General features: G+C 42.5%; 1 protein-coding gene across 3 annotated transcripts in view; it reads right to left on the bottom strand.

The window, feature by feature from the left end:
* Nucleotides 1-18,043, bottom strand: part of STAT2 (signal transducer and activator of transcription 2) — a 37,844-nt gene extending 19,801 nt beyond the window's left edge. The window contains exons 1-10 of one of the 3 annotated variants that reach the window (XM_026717426.2): nt 17,911-18,043; nt 11,799-11,958; nt 10,220-10,379; nt 9,262-9,360; nt 7,133-7,225; nt 5,596-5,674; nt 3,353-3,441; nt 1,522-1,670; nt 698-856; nt 499-591 (exon numbers count right to left, since the gene is read on the bottom strand). In XM_026717426.2, coding sequence (XP_026573211.1) covers nt 499-591; nt 698-856; nt 1,522-1,670; nt 3,353-3,441; nt 5,596-5,674; nt 7,133-7,225; nt 9,262-9,360; nt 10,220-10,379; nt 11,799-11,929 — 1,052 coding nt within the window. In that variant the 5' untranslated portion in view covers nt 11,930-11,958; nt 17,911-18,043. Of the gene's footprint in view, nt 1-498; nt 592-697; nt 857-1,521; nt 1,671-3,352; nt 3,442-5,595; nt 5,675-7,132; nt 7,226-9,261; nt 9,361-10,219; nt 10,380-11,798; nt 11,959-14,260; nt 14,280-17,910 lie in introns of those variants that run through there. The other 2 variants (XM_026717428.2, XM_087925217.1) reach the window with 2 other exon arrangements.
* Between the last annotated feature and the right edge of the window lie 295 nt (nt 18,044-18,338).

Genomic DNA, 18,338 nt, shown 5'->3' with positions numbered 1-18,338 from the left:
CTATTTCTGAATAGAGATGAACTAGCTCCCATGTACAGTGATTCTTTAAGAGGATAATAACAATAATGATAACACCAATACTAAAAATGTCTGGGACTCACATCATTTGATCTGGCCCCTTCTAAAATTTTCAGTTTCCTGCCCAAAATAGTCTCCAGTGTCAGAGTGTGCACAGTGCGATGATGTGAGACAACCCAGGAGTAAATATAGTAAACAGAGGTTTGTATTTTAAATACTGGTTTATCTACAAAGAATATATACATACACGTACTTTAGTCAGACCTCAAACAGTAATCAGCAATTACAGCACAGAAGCATACACTGAGAGAGAGATACACCCCAACAGGGCCTCTTCTTATTACAGGCTCTTAAAGTGATATCAGCCCAAAAAACTTGCTGACTCATTCCTAGTATTATTTCATCATAGCAGCTGGTCATCTCTTAAATCATTACCCTTATATCCAGGAATGGCCACTGTTGGAGTAAGGATTTTCTCACCTGGCCCGGACGGAGAACTTGTGGCTGGTTCTCAGCACCAGTGGACGTTTATTGGGAACTTGCATCTTAGGCTGTACATCCACTACAAAAGCACTGGCAAGAGCAGAGCAATGTTAGTCTTCTACAGCTCATCTGTTATTTTGCCCACCACCCTGTTTAACATTTCCTTATTGGCAGAATCCTTCCCCTCCCTTGTCACCTTTTCAAGAGGCAGATTATTTGCTCCTGAAGCCGCTTGACCAGAAGGGGCAACTGGCTCTTGAGGGGATCTGTCTGGTAAGTCACCTTTTCGTACATCCCTTTCAGCATCATTAATAGGTGCAGCAATTGGAAGAGGATCTCAGCGTTCTTAGTAAACCTGCAATTCAGGAGGAAGATCAGTGGAAAACAGGACTGTCCATGAATAAGCTGTGAACAGGGGTGCAGAGATCTGCAAGAGTCAAAAAAACAACAACCCCTAACTAGAAGCCCTGAACAGGGAAGCCTGAAATTAAATAGACTGCAATTGCTTTCAACAGCTTCGATAGGGAATTCAGGGAAGGAAGTGAATTGTAGCCCATTTTATGACTCGTTGCCACAGTTGCTAAGTGAAGACAGTCACCGAACGAATAGTAGTAAGCTGAAGACTTAAAACGCAAGGCCTGTGGGCTGGATCAGGCCCACAGGGTGCTTAAATCTGGCCTGCGGGGCTGGCCTGGAAACAGCAAACGACCAGCCCACAGTGCCTCTGGCAGCCAAAATGGAGTGCCTGTTTTTGGCCTGGACAGTCTCCTGGAGCACTTTGCTGGCCAAAACGGGGTGCGGGGAGGCACGTGTCATCCTCCCCCCATTGGCCCATCTTAGCCTGCAGGTTGCTGTTTTGGCCCGCAAGGAGTCTGTCCCGTCTCCCACAACTACCAATCTGGCCTGCGGAGAACTGCAATGCTGCTTTAGTGCATTTCTTTAAAGGGATCATTGTATAGAAATGTCTCATTAAAAACAAGGAACTGGTCCATATGGATCATTGCCATTATTACCACTTACCATTCTTCCAGACGCCCTAAGCTGGTATCACATTTCTCTCCAATGCAAACTAATCGCTGACGAACTTGCCATTGTGCTACCTCCTCCAAAAGCAAATCTCTTAGAGTAGCAGAGCGTCCGAGAAGCTCATGGATTTGGCTCAACATCTCCTGATTAAAAAAAACACACAAGCCGAATGTGTTATTTATTTTATTTTATTTTATTTATCATTTTTTAAAACAACTTACCTCCCTCACAGAGCAACTCTGGGCAGTGCACAGGTAGAATACGAAAATGTGAAAACAGTACAGAAAAAAAAGGCAATTATGAATTAAGATGTTATCATAAATAATTTTATTATCAATAGTTAACAGATAGTCAGCAACTTACAACTGAAACTAAGCCTGATGTCACAGGTTCTGTTACACATGCCCAGGTCAGTGGGCTCCAAAACCCCCAAGAACTAACACAAGCACACCTGGAGCACCTGAGGCAACACACACTCAAGCACTCAAAGGCTAATAATAATACTCACTCAAGCACTACCACTCTTCCCCAATTCTACTATAAACTCTTGTTCCTCCACTACTTCTCTTTGTGTTCTACTTCTGAACTACTGTAACTATTTCCCTTAGGCTTCTTCAGGCTGTTCTAGTTTCCCAAACATATACAAGCCATCTTCTCTCACATGCCTTATATCAACACCATAACATCCAGCTGCCTCTCTGCTCAGCTTTTATACCACATATTACAGGTAGTCCTCAATTTACAATAGTTCCTTTAGTGACCATTCAAGGTTACAACGGCACTGAAAAAAGTGAGTTATGACAGTTTTTCACAGGTATGATTTTGAAGTATCATGTGATTAAAATTCAGACCCTTGGCAAATGACTCATATTACAGATACAGATTAACAGAGTTGAAAGGGACCTTGTAGGTCATCTAGTCCAACTCCCCGCCCAAGCAAAAGACCCTATACCATTTCTGACAAATAGCAGTCATATTTATGATGGTTGCTATGTCCTGGGGTCCCCTTTTGTGTCCTTCTGACAAAGTCAGTTGGGAAGCCAGATTCACTTAACAACCAGATTACTAACTCATCAATTACAGCAATTCACTTAACAACTGTGGCAAGAAAGTTCATAAAATGAGGCAAAACTCACTTTAAAAATGCCTCACTTAGCAACAGAAATGCTGGGCTCAATTGTGGTCATAGGTTGAGGGCTACCTGGACTGGGTTGGTTAGGGAGAAGTCTTAAAAGAGAAAAGGACACCAGCAGCCCAGGTGCCGGCCATTTTGCAAATTACAGTTGTAAGTCATGACAATCATAAAATGGATGACAGGACCAGATTTGATTTTATGACCCTTTTTTGCAGTAGTTGTTAAGCAAAGGCCACGGTCCTTAAGCAAAACTATTGGGGCAGAACTAAATGACAGAACTAAACGACAGTCTCCAGAAAAACTGCTATAAATCACAGTCATGTGTCCTCCGGGCACTCCAAACTGGGCTGGTTGCTGAGCAACCAAAATGCAGTCATGTGACTGTGTAGGACAGGCAAGAGTGACATTGGAAAACCGAGTTGTAAGTAGCTTTGGGGGAAAGCGGAGCTGTCATAACTTTGAATAATAGTTAAGTCAAGGACTACCTGTGTATTTCCATGTATGGTTTTTGTAAAAAGGAAAAATGGAGTTGCATCTTTTAAGACATGCCATATGTTTTTGCATTAGTAAGTTCAAATCCTCTGCTTTTGCAGCATTTGAAATTAACTAACATCATTTAAAAAAAAAACTACGAAAGGACTGGGGGGGGGAGAAACCCATGCTACTGTACCTGCCAGTACTCATACTCACCTGACGGAAGTGGTTCAACTTATTTAACATGCTTTGTAAGTTCTGAATTGTTTTATTCCGAACAGGTATACTAGCGGGACAGTTTTTTTCTGCAAGAAAAGAGAGTGCTTTAGAGGAGGACCGGAACACTGAACCTGTTCTCATATTGAGTATTGATTGCCAAGAGTGCTGGTTCTCCACTTCAAAGCTGTCAATGGTTTTGAGGGAGCCACTGAGTCCCCCTGAACTTCCTGTCTGAAAATAACAGACAGGAAGCAGGATTCATCTCTAACAAGGAGCTGTTTAGGATGAGTGATTTGACTCCCTAAGCTGACTGTGGTACAGCAGGATCTGAGTAGGGACGAGCATGACAACCGCTAGCAAAATTCAAACAACTGGATTGGAGTGAAATGGCATCTTTCTCTACCATCAAGCTTTTGTACCCTGTTTCCTTGAAAATAAGCCCTACCCTGAAAATAAGCCTAGAACAGGGATCTTCAAACTTGACAGCTTTAAGACTTGTGGACTTCAACTCCCAGAATTCCTCCTCCGGTCATGTTAGCTCAGGAATTCTGGGAATTGAAATCCACAAGCCTTAAACTTGCCAAGTTTGAAGACCTTGGCCTAGCATGTGTTTGTGTGTGTGCCTAATATAAGCCCTACCCCCCAAATAAGCCCTACCTAACAGCCTGCACAGCTGGCTGGCCATTCATTCCGCCTGGTTGCTCATGGTGCCATGGTGAGGTGAGGGTTGATGGAGCTGCCCCATGTGCCCCGCACTGGCTTACCTCAGGACCCCCACAACCAGGCCATCCACGCAACGACTGGTGCCTCGTGGTAGTAGACTGGCAGCCATGTACAGCAGGAGCCCACATGGCCGCCAGCCCACTTCTGCTTGCTTGCAGCCATAATGAAACAGGAGGCTGAGTGGTGTGCTGGTGCCATGGCCGCAAGGTGAGGCAAGTGTCAGGGCGTTGATTGCCTGGTTGCGGAAGCCCAGAGATAAGCCGGTGCAGGACACATGAAGCAGCTCCATCCCTCACCACGTAGTTGCGACATCGGCAGGTTGCTCAGCCTCCTGCTCTTTGCGGCTGGGAACAAGCAGAAGTGGGGCGGTGACCACGCGGGGTCCTGCTGGCTGGGCTGTTGGAGCTGCTGCCTTGAGGCGAGGCAGGTGTCAGGACGTGGGTAGCCTGGCTGTGGGGGCCCTGAGAAGCCAATGTGGGGCACATGGGGCAGCTCCACCCCTCCACCTCATGCAGCGGCACTATTGCGCAGCATACCCTCCCCTCCCGCCGTGAACAAGCAGAACTAGTGAGCCTCCTGTACATGGAAAACAAGACACCCCCCAAAATAAGCCCTAGTGCTTATTTTGTGATCCAAAAGAAAGTCTTGACCCAGTCTTATTTTCGGGAAATGTGTATATAATCCAAATTTCTGCAATCAGATTCATTTCAAAATTACTCAGTATTCCAATTCATATATTGGCACCGTGCTGGCCATGAACTCCTTCTAAGCCCACAAATCAGAGCTGCGAGTGTGTAATATTGCTTAACACCAGCTCTGAAAAGTTTAATATTGGTAAGCGAGCCTCATCCTCAATCCAAAAGAGTTGTCCCATCTGTCCCTTTCCAAACACCAACATGGGTCTGGTACAAATGTTTACTGAAAGAAACCATTCATATGGCTGGACTCTCATTAGTTACACACCATAGAACTAATAGTAAAGCATAATGGGAACTAATGTCCAATAGATCAGTAATTTTTCCACTTGTAAAACCAAAGTTTGGTTGTCCTTGATAAGCATCTGAATGAGCTACCCATTCTTCCTAAATCAGGTTTGGATAATAGGTATAATAAGTACACATAAATGGAGAGGGAGTGAAGGTTCGTTCTCCAAGGTTGTGAGTTCTGGTTTCTTACCAGACTAGGTAATCTCCTCAACTCTGCTGAAGATGTTACTTTCACCCTTATCCTACACTCGAGCTATAGATATTCACCACTATTTGCAAATACATAAATAGCTTTAGCTATTTTCAGGCCATTTTCAAGGAAGAAATGTACCATTAAAAAGCTGCATTCTTGCATAACTTCATTCAATCTATTGCAGAGGTCTTTAAGCGACTTGTCTGGACAAGGAGTCCCTCAAGACTCTTGAGCAATTTCTTTGGAAAGACTTCACCATCCATCACCAACGTACAAAAAAACTTGCCCTTTTCCTGTCATGGTTCCCAAATGAGGGAGCTTCTCGTTAGTTTCCTCACCTAAATAGTCATGCGTCCGGAAAGAAAAATCAAAATTATCCTGCAGATCGTCGTGTTGCTCAATGGAACATTTCAGACTCTGTGGAATACAGCCAGACGTCAAAGTACAGACCAAGCAAGGAATTTTGAACAAGTATAACAATTAGTAAGATACCCTGAAAAGACAGGACCTCAGATGATCTCCATTCTGTCATGCACAGCAGGAATTCAATCAGTACAAAGGAGGTCAATTGGGAACGGCACTGCATTCCATTTGGAGCATCTCAAAACATGTTTGTGCCAATAAAATTAGGCTTTTGGGGCTTCCTATTCAAAATAGCAATAGCAATAAGACTTAGATACTGCTTCACAGTGCTTTTACAGCCCTCTCTAAGCAGTTTACAGAGTCAGCCTATTGCCCCCAACAATCTGGGTCCTCATTTTACCCACCTCAGAAGGATGGAAGGCTGAGTCAACCTTGAGCCTGGTGGGATTCAATCTGCCAAACTGCTGGCAGCTGGTGATCAGCAAGAAGTAGCCTGCAGTACTGCATTCTAACCACTGCGCCACTGTTGCTCTTCAAATGAAATGTCTACTCCCATTTCCATTCTTTGTACCTCCACAGAAACTCCGAACTGTTTGGGTGACTAATTTTGACCCACTTCCTGGTATATCTTTCAAGATGCAAATGAGAAATTTCTGGGAGACAAAATGCTCCTGTCTTTACCCTTAAGCCCTCATTCCTCCAGGGTTTGATTAATAATGAACACAAAGTAAACAACAGGAATATCCTTCTAATACAGCAATCTCCAATCTTCGTGGCCTGGGGACCCGGCTTGAGGGGGGAAGAGGAGAACCAGGCCATTCGAGCAGCGGGCTGATGCGCACATGCAAGCAGACACAGCTTGACTGCCAGGCTGTAGTCTATTTGGAACTGGATTAGGCAAGAGGTAGGTTGACACGCACACACGCAGCTCCACTTGTCTATACGCTGGCCCACTACTCGTGCGAGTGGAGCTGCCTGCACACACATCGGCCTGCCTGTCACATGGCCCAGTTTTGAATAGGCCATGGCCTGGTAGTGGGCTGTGGACCAAGGGTTGTGGACCCTGTTCTAATATATAATTTGAATAGGTGCAAAATTGATTTCACCTTTCTGTATCTGTTACATAAATGATGTGGGAATGTGGGAATAGAATCATAATCAAATCAAAATGAAATAGCTTGTTTTAAACATCACATACATTTCCATGTTTTGTTTTAATCAGGGTTGGTTGAAAAAGCCAGTGATCTAGTGCATATTATGCTGAGTTATAACATTTGCAGATTACTATAGTTTTGAATCCAGCCAGTGTAGTTTGCAAACCTCGATTTAAGGTTTAGAATTGCATTAACTCGGCCACTGTTAACTCAAGCACAGTTCAAGCAGACCATGGTAGTTAGTATAAAGTGTGATCTAAGCCATGCAGTGGCTTGCCTCAACCTGAAATGGTGTATCTAACAGCCTAGAATTCTGCAGGAAAGAGTTAAAAAGCACTGCCAGGCTTCCCACTCTCACCTGAACTGTCCTCTGCAACTCCATTAGCCTCTCCTCAATCTTATGCTGGTGGCTGGTAGGTACAGGAGAATCACATGGAGAATCCACACTTGCCTGAAGAGAGAAAAATACACAAAAATTGGCAACTCATTTGTATGGATCATCATTGAAGGGGCTTCCCCGCCCCCCAAAAGTTCCTGTTGTTAAGAGAGACACCCTGTATCTCGCTCAAATCCTCAGACCTTTCCCCCTACCTTTATAGCACTGTTATTTTATATCATTCTTTTATTCCTATTTTTCTTTTTTTCCCATTGCAGCACAACCAAGATTTTTTTCTCTCTCTCAGTCTCTGGATTTCCCTTTCCAATTCAGGGCTGATTTGCCCAGTGAAAATGTTCAAACATTTTCAAACATAAAAATTAAAAGCTTGGGATGCATTTTGCTTTGGTGCAAAGCTCGAGAGAGGAGAATGTACTAAAATTATGCTTGAAGCAGTGGTGGTATGCTACCGGTTTGGCCCGGTTCAAGCGAACTGGTAGCAAAATCACTACGGTGCATAGGAGGGTGGCTCCTAGCTTTTTGTTTTTTCATCCTCTCAGCTGATTGACTTGTTGGGGGTGTGCACATGCGCGATCACCCACCAAACCGGTAGTGACTAAAGTAAGATCCCAATACTGGCTGGAAGTGTGATGCTGGTGGAATAGAAAATACAGCATTAGAGTTTGCAAATTACTCCTATCCTAAGTTCACCTTCCCAGGAAAAAACAAACTCTTTCCACAACCACAGAAGCATCTGGCCATAATAAATATTGATTAAAACACTAGAAGACAGAGCACCCAGCAAATTAAGAAGATAGCCCTTGATTAATTCAAAAAGCTATTGTCTTTGTAATGCTAAGTCTCATAACCTCATCATTCCACCCTCACTGAACACATGCCCAGTCAAATACACTGATGTAAACAGCACTAGCACATAGACTTATATACCACTTCAGTGTTTTACAGCCCTCTCTAAGCAGTTTACAGAGTCAGCATATTTTCCCCAACAATCTGGGTCCTCATTTTACCCACCTCGGAAGGATGGAAGGCTGAATCAATCTTGAGCCTGGTGGGATTCAATCTGCCAAACTGCAGTAGGAGTAGCTTGCAGTACTGCACTCTTAACCACTGTGCCACCGAGGCTCTATATCTACTAATCAACTAATTGTATTGAATTCATCGTATGTATACCTTAATTTGCATAAAGCCGCACATGGGGGGTGATGCTTAACTGTTTCCAAGTTTAGCAACAGCTGCCTTCAGCACAGTAATAAACCAATTCATACTTCATAATTCATGGAATTATGGGTTGGTTGCTGATTTAAAACAAACTCTTGGCGAAATTGTCACCTTGTGAGAATTTGTCATCAAGCATCATCTTGGAGGAGAGATGAGGGGCATAGAAATTTAATCAATAAATAAATAGATTGGGAGAGGGTTTTTTTTTCCCTGATGGGATGGGACGGGCATTTAGTCCAGGTAGATCTTCACTTACAACCACAATTGAGCCCAAGATTTCTGTTGCTAAGTGAGACATTTGTTCAGTGAGTTTTGCCCTTTCTGGTCACAGTTGTTAGTTGAATCCCTGCAGCTGGATTAGTTAGTAATCTGGTTAAGTGAATCTGGCTTCCCCATTGACTTTGCCTGTCAGAAAGGGGATCCCGTGACCTTGGGAGACAGCAACGGTCATAACTATGAACCACTTGCCAAGCATTTGAATTTTGATCATGGGGACGCTGCAAAGATCGTAACGATGAAAAATGGTTTTTCAGTGCCGTGGTAGCTTTGAACAGTCGCTAAATAAACTGTTGTTAGTTGAGGACTAAATGTAACAAACCAATTCATATTGTAATGAAATTATGGGTTGGTTTAAAATGAACTCTTGGGGAAATTGTCACCTTCTGACAATTTGTCATCAAGAGTCAACCTTGTTGGGGAGAATGAGCAGCATAGAAATATAATAAATAAAATAAAATAAATAAATTGGGGGAGGATTTTCTTTTCCTTCGCTAGGAGATGGGCATTTGGTAAATCAAATTGCTAGATGGAGGAGACTGTGTTTTGTGAATGCACAAGGAGAAGACGACCAAGCATGGGGGTTTTTTGTTTACCTGAGAGGCAGAAAAGGCTTCAGACAGTATTGCTTTCTCCTGTCTCAATAGAGCCTCAATGGCAATGGCTAGTTCCTGGGGATGTTCTTGATACTTGTTCTGGAAGGCAGGACACAGCAGGACAGAAAAGTATGAGGCTATATCCAAATAAAAACTTTTTATTATCATCTGCGGCCAAGAACACCAGACCTTTTTGAACTCAGCATTTGCATGTCATCTGGGTGGCTCTAGTGAAAATAGAGTCTTTGGTTTCTTGTTTGACAGTTTCCACTGTCACTAACTAGGTTCTTTATCTTACCTGAGGTTTACAGATTACAGATAATCAGAGTTGGAAGGGACCTTGTAGGTCATCTAGTCCAACCTCCTACCCAAGCGGGAGACCCTACACCATTTCTGACAAATGGCAGTATGAAATCGCACCAGGATAGAATAGCATTTAGACTTATATACCGCTTCACAGTGCTTTACAGCCCTCTCTAAGCGGTTTACAGAGTCAGCATGTTGCCCCCAACAATCTGGGTCCTCATTTTACTCACTTCCTGCGGTACTGCATTCTAACCACTGCACCACCACGGCTCTCCTCATGGCCATCATATGAGTGCAGGAAAGGCCCACACAGCAACTAAGAGTTCCCCAATAAATGCACACATTTTGTCTCTCTTGGTCAGCAAGGATAAGGTTCTAAACTATATAGGCCAGTGCTTTGCAACCTTGGGCCCTTTAAGTTGTGTGGACTTCAGCTCCCAGAATTCCTCAGCCAGCATGATTGGCTGCAGAATTCTAGGAGTTGAAGTCCACACATCTTAAAGAGGCCATGGTTAAGAAACATTGGCATAGATGGTTAAAAAAATGCCAAGCTCTTCAGTTCTTCCTCCTGTCTTGGTATCTTGAACGGAGGCTCCCATCTCATTCTGACCCTTTCCCGCTGTGTAGGAACACACACATGTTCTATGCATACCCATAGATGCAGTTTGGAACGGCGCAAGTTGTGCTTGAGTAACATGTTAGCATTGTTCTCTTCGCCCAACGCCAGGCGTCCGATCTGATCATCCAGTGAAGACAACATGGTATAGAAAAGACAGTTGGCTTGTGAGGGGCCCAGTTCTATTGCTTGGTTCCTAAAAGCAGATAATGGAGAGAATACAAAGCAAGACTCAGACTGCCTTGGCTGAGATAAAGAGAAAGTTATTGCCAAAAAAGGCATCTCATGCAGCTTTGGAGGTAGGGAAGGGAGGAGATTGTTGGTAGTCAGAAAATGGAACCGTAACAAACCAAGTCTTATACCTCTTGGGTCACAATTTAGGTAATATAAGGTCTGAGGAAAAAAAATGGCAAAAATGGTTAAGGCACTGAACTAGAAACTGAGAGATTATGAGATCTAGTCTTGCCTTAATCGCAAAGCCAACTTGGTGACCATAGGCCAATCCCTCTTTCTCAACTCTAGGAAGGAGGCAAGGGGAAACCACTTCTGAAATCTTGCCATGAAAACTGTAGAAACTAGTCAAGACAATTACCAGGAACAAGGTTTGAGTTGTCAAACCCATAATCTGGGAATATTTTAATGAAGTTCCTAAACTTATAGCTAAGGCAAGAAAAGCGCCAGAGACCTGCGTACTTAAATGAAATATAATAATCTTTTAATACTTGTATTTGCTTTTTCTCTGACAATGGTGAAGAGACTGTAACCTACCAGGTGTTTAGATTAATAAATATTATAGTTAAATCCTCATTTTTAAGGATCTATCTATCTGACAGAACTTTTGGATAGGCTTCTCAAATTGTGATTCTTTGAGATGATTGAATAAATATGTAGTTGTTACTACATTTGAGTAGTGCATTGTGTTTAAACTAGGGAAATACTTATTTTACGGTTCTATTAATGCACAGACTTAGTAATGTTAAAACAATCAGTAGACTTCACACTTTTATTCAAGTGTACAATCTTTAGAATACAAGGTTCAGAAAGCCATCCATTTGTATATGTAGTTCTTGACTTACAACCACAATTGAACTCAAAATTTCTGTTGCTACGGGAGACATTTATTAAGTGAATTTTGCCACGTTTTACTATCTCTGTTACCATAGTTGTTAAAGTGAAATATTGCAGTTCTTAAGTTAGAGGTACGGTTGTTAAATTAATCTGGTTTCCCCACTCCTTTGTCTGTCAGAAGGTTACAAAAGGTGATCATATAACCCCAGGACACTGCAACCGTCATAAATACAAGTCATTTGCCAAGGATCAGAATTTTGATTATATAACTATGGAGATGCTGGAATGATTGTATGAAAAATGGTCATAAGTAATGTTTTTCAGTGCTGTTGTAACTTTGAACAGTCAGTAAATGAACTGTTGTAAATTAACGACTACCTGTGCTATATTTAGGGTCTATCATTTCAGAGTTAGCTGATACCACATGATGTATGTCAGAAAGACCTCTATTCACATAGAAAGAGATGTACACAATAATAAATAATAAAAACCAGCAGATCGAAGATGAATTACTTTCATGGAAATGACTGATAGAAATAAGCATTACCAGTTTTGTTCCTCAATCCAGTAGGCTAAATACTGACGCACTTCCATGGGTAAGGTGTCCTCTGAATAGAGTAAATCTATCTGGTCCATGTGAACCTTGTCCAGCATTTGAATTCGTTGCCATTGAGACATCTTGGAATGTGCTGCTGAACCTCGTACACCTAAGCAAGGAAAGACATCAGGAACATTGTAAGAACATTGAGCAACTGAGAAAAGTAATTTTTTTGTATTACACGTTCTCTTTCAAAAGAATGTCTACATCAAGTACAAAATAAAAAATGTCTTTTGCACGGGGTTTTCATGTATGATGGATTGTATGTGGCATATGAAAAAGATGAAGAAATACAAAGGAGCTGCTAAATTAAAACTCCCTGACAAAAAAAGGAGAAAGTAACAGAAATGAGACCAGGGATTTTCCTTCCTTTGACGTGAAGGGAGGCAGTAAAATACTGTAAATGCCATTGTGGAATGTGAGGTAATTTCTGTAATTAGGGTAGGTTAGAGTCCCATTAGTAGGAAAAATGTAGAGATGCTGAAGCAGACAAAGCAAGGTCGTCCAGTGGTGTTATCAGATGTGACATTCCAGCTGTAAAGTCATAGAATTTGATTCGCGTTCTCATTCCTGTGTAACCTTTCTGAAGGAATAGAATAGCAATAGAAGTCCCAAAGGTGCTTTTCAAGAGGCAACTGGATTTTCTGGTTTTTCTTTGAAGATGTTTCGCTTCTCATCCAAGAAGTTGAAGAAGCTTCTTGAATAAGAAGTGAAACGTCTTCAAAGAAAAAACAGAAAGTCCAGTTGCCTATTGAAAAAAAATATCTTTGGACAACCATGATCTGGATGGCTGAGAATCTCCATAGACAATAGCAATAGTACTTACATTGCATTCAGAAAGTATTCAGGCGCCCTTCACTTTCATCAATTTTGTTATGCTGCAGCCTGATTCTACAGTTATTGAAATTCAATTTTTTCCTCATTACTCTACACTCAGTACCCCATAATGACAAAGTGAATACAGAATTTTAGAAAGGTCTGTAAATTTATTAAAAAGAAAAAAAAACCTGAAATATCACATTGGCGTAAGTATTCAGACCCTTTATAACAACATGTGAAATTTAGCTCTAGTGCCTCCCATTTCTCTTGATCATTGCTGACCTGTTTCTACACCTTGAATGGAGTTGACCTGTGGTAAATTAAATTGATTGGATGTGATTTAGAGGCTGAAAAACAGCTTCTATCCCTGGGCAGTAACTCTATTGAATTCTACTGTATAATGCAATATTAATGCAATATCAGGGGTTTTCAATTCAATGTATAGTAAGTGAAGGATGTGTATTTGTGTTTATTTTCATAGTTGTAATGTACACTGAAGATGGTATTTAATTTCGTTGTACGAGGTGCAATGACAATAAAGTAAAAACTAATTTTTTTTAGAAAGGCACGCACCTCTCTATAGAAGGCATCACAGCTGGCAATGCATACTGTAGCAGAGCTAAAGCCACGAGGTCAAAGGAACTTCCTGCAGAGCTCAGAGACAGGATTATTGCAAGGCACAGATCTGAGGAAGGCTGCAATAAAATCTCTGCTGCACTGAAGGTTCCTAAGAGCACAGTGGCCTCCATAATTCTCAAATGGAAGACATTTGGTGCAACCAGGACTTTTCCAAGAGCTGGTCGCCCGATCAATTTAATTTACCTCTGGCTAACTCTATTCAAGGTGTAAAAACACGTCAGCAATGATCAAGAGAAATGGGAGGCACTAGAGCTAAATTTCACATGTTTGTTATAAACGGCCTGAAATACTTATGCCAATGTGATATTTCAGCTTTTTTCTATTTAATAAATTTACAGACATTTCTAAAATTCTTGTTTTCACTTCCTCATTATGGAGTACTAAATGTAGATTGATGGGGGGGAAAATGAGTTTCAACAGCTGTAGAATCAGGCTGCAACATAACCAAATTGACAAAAGTGAAGGAGTCTAAATACTTTCTGAATGCGCTATAGACTTATATGCCACTTCATTTTGTTTAAAGCCCTCTCTAAGCGGTTTACAGAGTCAGCATATTGCCCCCAATAATCTGCATCCTCATTTTATCGACCTTAGAAGATGGAAAGCTGAGTCAACCTTGAGCTGGTGAGAACTGAATTGCTGGCAGATGGCAGAATTAGCCTGCAATACTGCATTCTAACCACTGTGCCACCCATTACCTTGTTCAGGGCTCTTAGTTGTGCATGCCACTATAAGTTACTTTGCTCCATCTGTAAGTTTTGGTTCCTTATTGAAGTAGGCATTTCTCCTACAAGAATTTCTTACCAGGTATTTATAAAGTGTTGTGCATGTGTGTTTGTGTGTGCTTGGGTGTATGCATGTGTGCATGCGTGTAATCAGTTGCCAAGTTTCAGTAAGGAGTTCCTTGCTTAACTGATAAAAGCTAATTTGTACACAGAATTTAAACAAATTACCATATAATGGGGCCAGTCAGAAGCCTGCCCAAGGATCATAAGGAAGGTATTCCTCTGCAAGGGAGATGGTACTCATTTTTAAATACGTGCTAAGAGGCATGCCTAAGTATGAAAAGGCATATGATTTAAGCCACAGTATTCCCTTGACATCAGTAGCTTTTTCCTTTTGATTTCAAGAAGTTCTTTGTTGCTTCTCTGTGGTTGAGAATAAGAGAGCAAAAGAGAGCAAAAAAAAAAAAATCAAATAAAAAATATTAAAGAGAACAATGCAAATCAAATGAAGGCCTGCCTTGTGAATGTAGAAAATACGAGTTTTGCTCTGTTTCCAAATTTTGTCAGCATAAGGCTAAAATAATTACCATATGAGTTTCATAGCTGAATGAAAGCAAAGGGGATGTGAAACAAAGGGGAAAAAAATGGCAGAAGCAGTCAAATGTTGTAAACAAACAAAGCTGGAAAATATCTGTAGAGTTTTAGAAACCAGGAAGTCTTGACAGCATAACTCAGCTCAATCCAAAAAGTAATGAGAAGCATTTGCACAAATACAGGAGAGATCCTTGGGCAGTTGAACTGCCCAGGATTTAGATTTTTACAAAGGAATTCCCTTTTTCCTTGGTTACATAAGGGGCTCATTCTATAGAAATATTGCATAGGGGCTGTTGGAAACTGCAAACTCCTTCTTAATACAGTAAACAGAAAGAAAATCTAATTAAAAATACTACTTCTGGAATGCAATAGGCTTTCCCAAGTTTCTAATGGCCAAATTTCAAAAGAAATCCAGGTAGGCCTCAACTTATGACCACAATTGAGCCCAAACTTTATGTTGCTGAGACAGTTAAAGTAAATTTTGTTCCATTTTACAACCTTCCTTGCTACAGTTCTTAAGTGATTCAGTGTATAAGTTAGTAATCTGATTGTTAAGTGAATCTGGCTTGCCCATTGACTTTGCTTGTCAGAAGGTCTCAAAAAGTGACCATGTGGCCTTGGGACACTGCAACCATATGAAACAGTTGCCAAGCATCTGAATTTTGATCAGATGATGATCATGCAGATGCTACAATGGTTGTAAGTGTGAAAAAAGGTCATAAGTCACTTTTTTCAGTGCCATTGTAACTTTGAACAGTTATTAAATGAACTGTTTTAAGTCAAGGACTACCTGTATATCTCCAAAATTCTGTTTGCTCTTCCCCCCTCTCCCTCATCCAATTCAAGATTGTACATCTCTTGATCTGCGTTTCTTCCAAGTTGGCAAAATCTCCTCCTCCCCCTTGCTGCAGGTGCACATTCTATCACACTGAGTTATTTGGTCCAGTCAGTCTCCCTCAACCCAGCCAACTTTACAGAATGTTCTGACCCAGGCTTCATTCAAATTAAGGAAACACACTGTGTGTAAAAGCAAACCTTTTTTAATGCGATGCTGGGAATTATTTGCATTCCCAGCCAAAACTCATTAAACACAATTGTCTGAGATAAGCGCACGCCTTTCAGGATTGTAAAAGGCTGCCAAGAAACAGAAATCCACTTAATTAGGAGATAAACTGACAGAAATTCCAGCAAAGACAAACCAGAGTTTGCAGGGCTTATGAGGAATCAGAATCTAATGAACTTCTTTGCTTCCTGCAAAGGGCACATCACCCAGGGCTGGGCTTTTATCCCTTATGGGAGGGGCAATCACCTTCCAGCCTTACTCCCGAGTCGACCCTGCTGCTTCAGCTGCTCTCTCCTTCTAGTAGCCCTGCGCATATGCACACTGGGAATGGGCTCCCCGGGGTCCTCTGCTTCACTGCTGCCAGACTCCAAAGGCTCTAAAGGCAGCACCCCACTCTCAGATGGTCCTGGTCCCATCCCTGTATCAGATGCAGGACCCTTGTCCAAGTCCTCGCCAGACTCCCTGACTGGTTCCCTTTCTTCCTCATTGTCGGATATCTTTGCCGTCCGCACCAGTTGCCGGCGAACCACAACACAGAATTGTTGTTGTGGGGCATACAAGAAGGTAGGGTTACCTTAATGTTCTATAGCAAATGAGGGATATAAATCAGAACAAAGGAGGAGAGCTTGTGTGGTATAATGTAAGGCTAGAAACCAGGAGATCATGAGTTCTAGTCCCACATTAGGCACAAAATCAGATGGGTGAGTCCTTGGGCTGTTCCTCTCTTTTACTTCTAGGAAGAAGCCAACTGCAGACAGCTTCCTAAATCTTTCCAAGAACAACTGACTGGAGCCCAGAAAGTTGTCAGGAGTCTGATTTGAACAACCTGAATCACCAATTTTCCTCTTTCCTCCTGGACTCTATTGTGAACATCGTTAGCAGAACTGCTAAATGTATAGACAAGTCAGCTAAGAATCTGTTATACTGAAGAGATTTGGGTGCCTAACCAATGCATTTATCTCAACATTTTTTTTTATTTAGCACATATGTACTTTTGTTATTGTATTTCCTTTTATCTATTTTATCTTGCAAACAGACTTCCGATTTTACCTTTATTTTATTGCTTTTGATATGGCTGTGAGACTAATCAATAAGAAACCAGAACTGACTCAAAGGTAGACCACACACAAAGATTAAATCAGTAGATGTCTGACAGAGAACAAGCAGAGAATGGGAGAAGGGATGAATGGAATTGCAGCTCAGTGTTCTCTTTTTGAAAAATTAAATCCAAAAAGCCAGGAAAAAGTCTTTAAGATTGGATTAATTGGCTCACCACAATCTGATGCAGCTTGCTGGCTCTGCCCAACTTCTTGAAAACGAAACTTAATTTTGCCACACCCCCAACTGGTAGCTAGCTGAAACCATTCTTTGACAACCTACTATGCCCAAGCAGGAATATCCATCAACCGAATCTTAATCTTTTTTGTTAGTTTCACAACCCAAACTCTCGTCTGACTCCCACCAGCCAGCCCTTGGCCTCCAAGCAAAGTTTTATAGTCATGCCCTCCCCTCCCACATCCACAGAGGCGCTATGCAGCATCCTCCAACCATGGTTAGAGCAGCTGTCCATCACCTTCTCCAACATCTCGGCCAGCCCTTTTGACCGAACTAGAAGAGAGAGGGGAGGGGGTACCCTCTTCACAACCCCTGGTTTTCCCCCCACACCCTCCAAATTTCTGCTTGACTGTGTGTCCCGCTTGCCAATAGCCAAAGCAGAAGCCTCCAAGGGGTCCTGGGACTGTGGGCGCAGGAAGTGGGGAAAGAAATGGAAAAAGTAACAAAAGCCACGCCGAAGTGGAACCGATCCGCTCGATCAAATAAGGAAGCCGGGTAGATGGGCGGTCGACGGGATAATTCAGGGAGAAGCCAGCCACCCCCCACAACTTCGCAAGGAAAGACAGGGCAAGTGAATACCCTCCATTTACCGCTTTTCGGGAGAATGTTGCAAAGGGCTTAGTAGCTAAGATTCATTTCCACACTGTTGTGCTCCCCCCCCCCGGAAGGTGCACGAGGGAAGTGCCAACTTGGGGTTGTTTTTTTGCAAGCCGGATTTTCGACCCCTTCTTTTTTTTCTGACTTTATTCTTTGCTGCTTCCCTCCAAACGGACACGCCTCCCTACACTTTCACTGCCCGGGTTTAAAACACTCCAGAGTGGCCGTAGATCTCGGAACCCTGCACGATTCCCCAGCCGTCCCCTCCCCTCCGCAGCGAAGCCGCTACCTGCCGAAAGAAGCCGCCGCAGCCGCCGCCGCTCTCCCTCCCGGGAATGGCACAGCAACGTAAACAGCGCAGGTTCAAGCTCTTTGGAGGAAAAACCTGGTCCCTTCTGCGCAGGCGAGACGGAAGGCAGCCCCGCCCACCCTTTCCGTGATTGGACGGAAGTCTGAGCTTTCGTCTAGTAGCGGAGGGAGGAGGTGCTGTCTGAAGAAGAGCCGATTTCGGCCGCTTGGCGTTTTCGATTTCCCAGGAATGATGTCAGCAATGGAGGCGGGGACCTTGAAAGGAGTATGTAAATAAAGTGCAGGACGGCTATTGGCTGAGGGGGGTTGCAAGCGTGTGTGCGGTGTGTGTTTTTTGACTTTCCCGGTTTGAGTCTGCGCGGTTGATGCTCGGGCTGTGTTGGGATAGGAGTCTGTTTTCATTGGAGT

Source organism: Pseudonaja textilis, chromosome 2 (assembly GCF_049901715.1).
Source record: "Pseudonaja textilis isolate UNSWEBS1 chromosome 2, rPseTex1.2, whole genome shotgun sequence".
Classification (NCBI taxonomy): Eukaryota; Metazoa; Chordata; class Lepidosauria; order Squamata; family Elapidae; genus Pseudonaja; species Pseudonaja textilis.
Note: the sequence above shows the minus strand (reverse complement) of the source record. Positions and strands in the feature narration are given on the sequence as shown.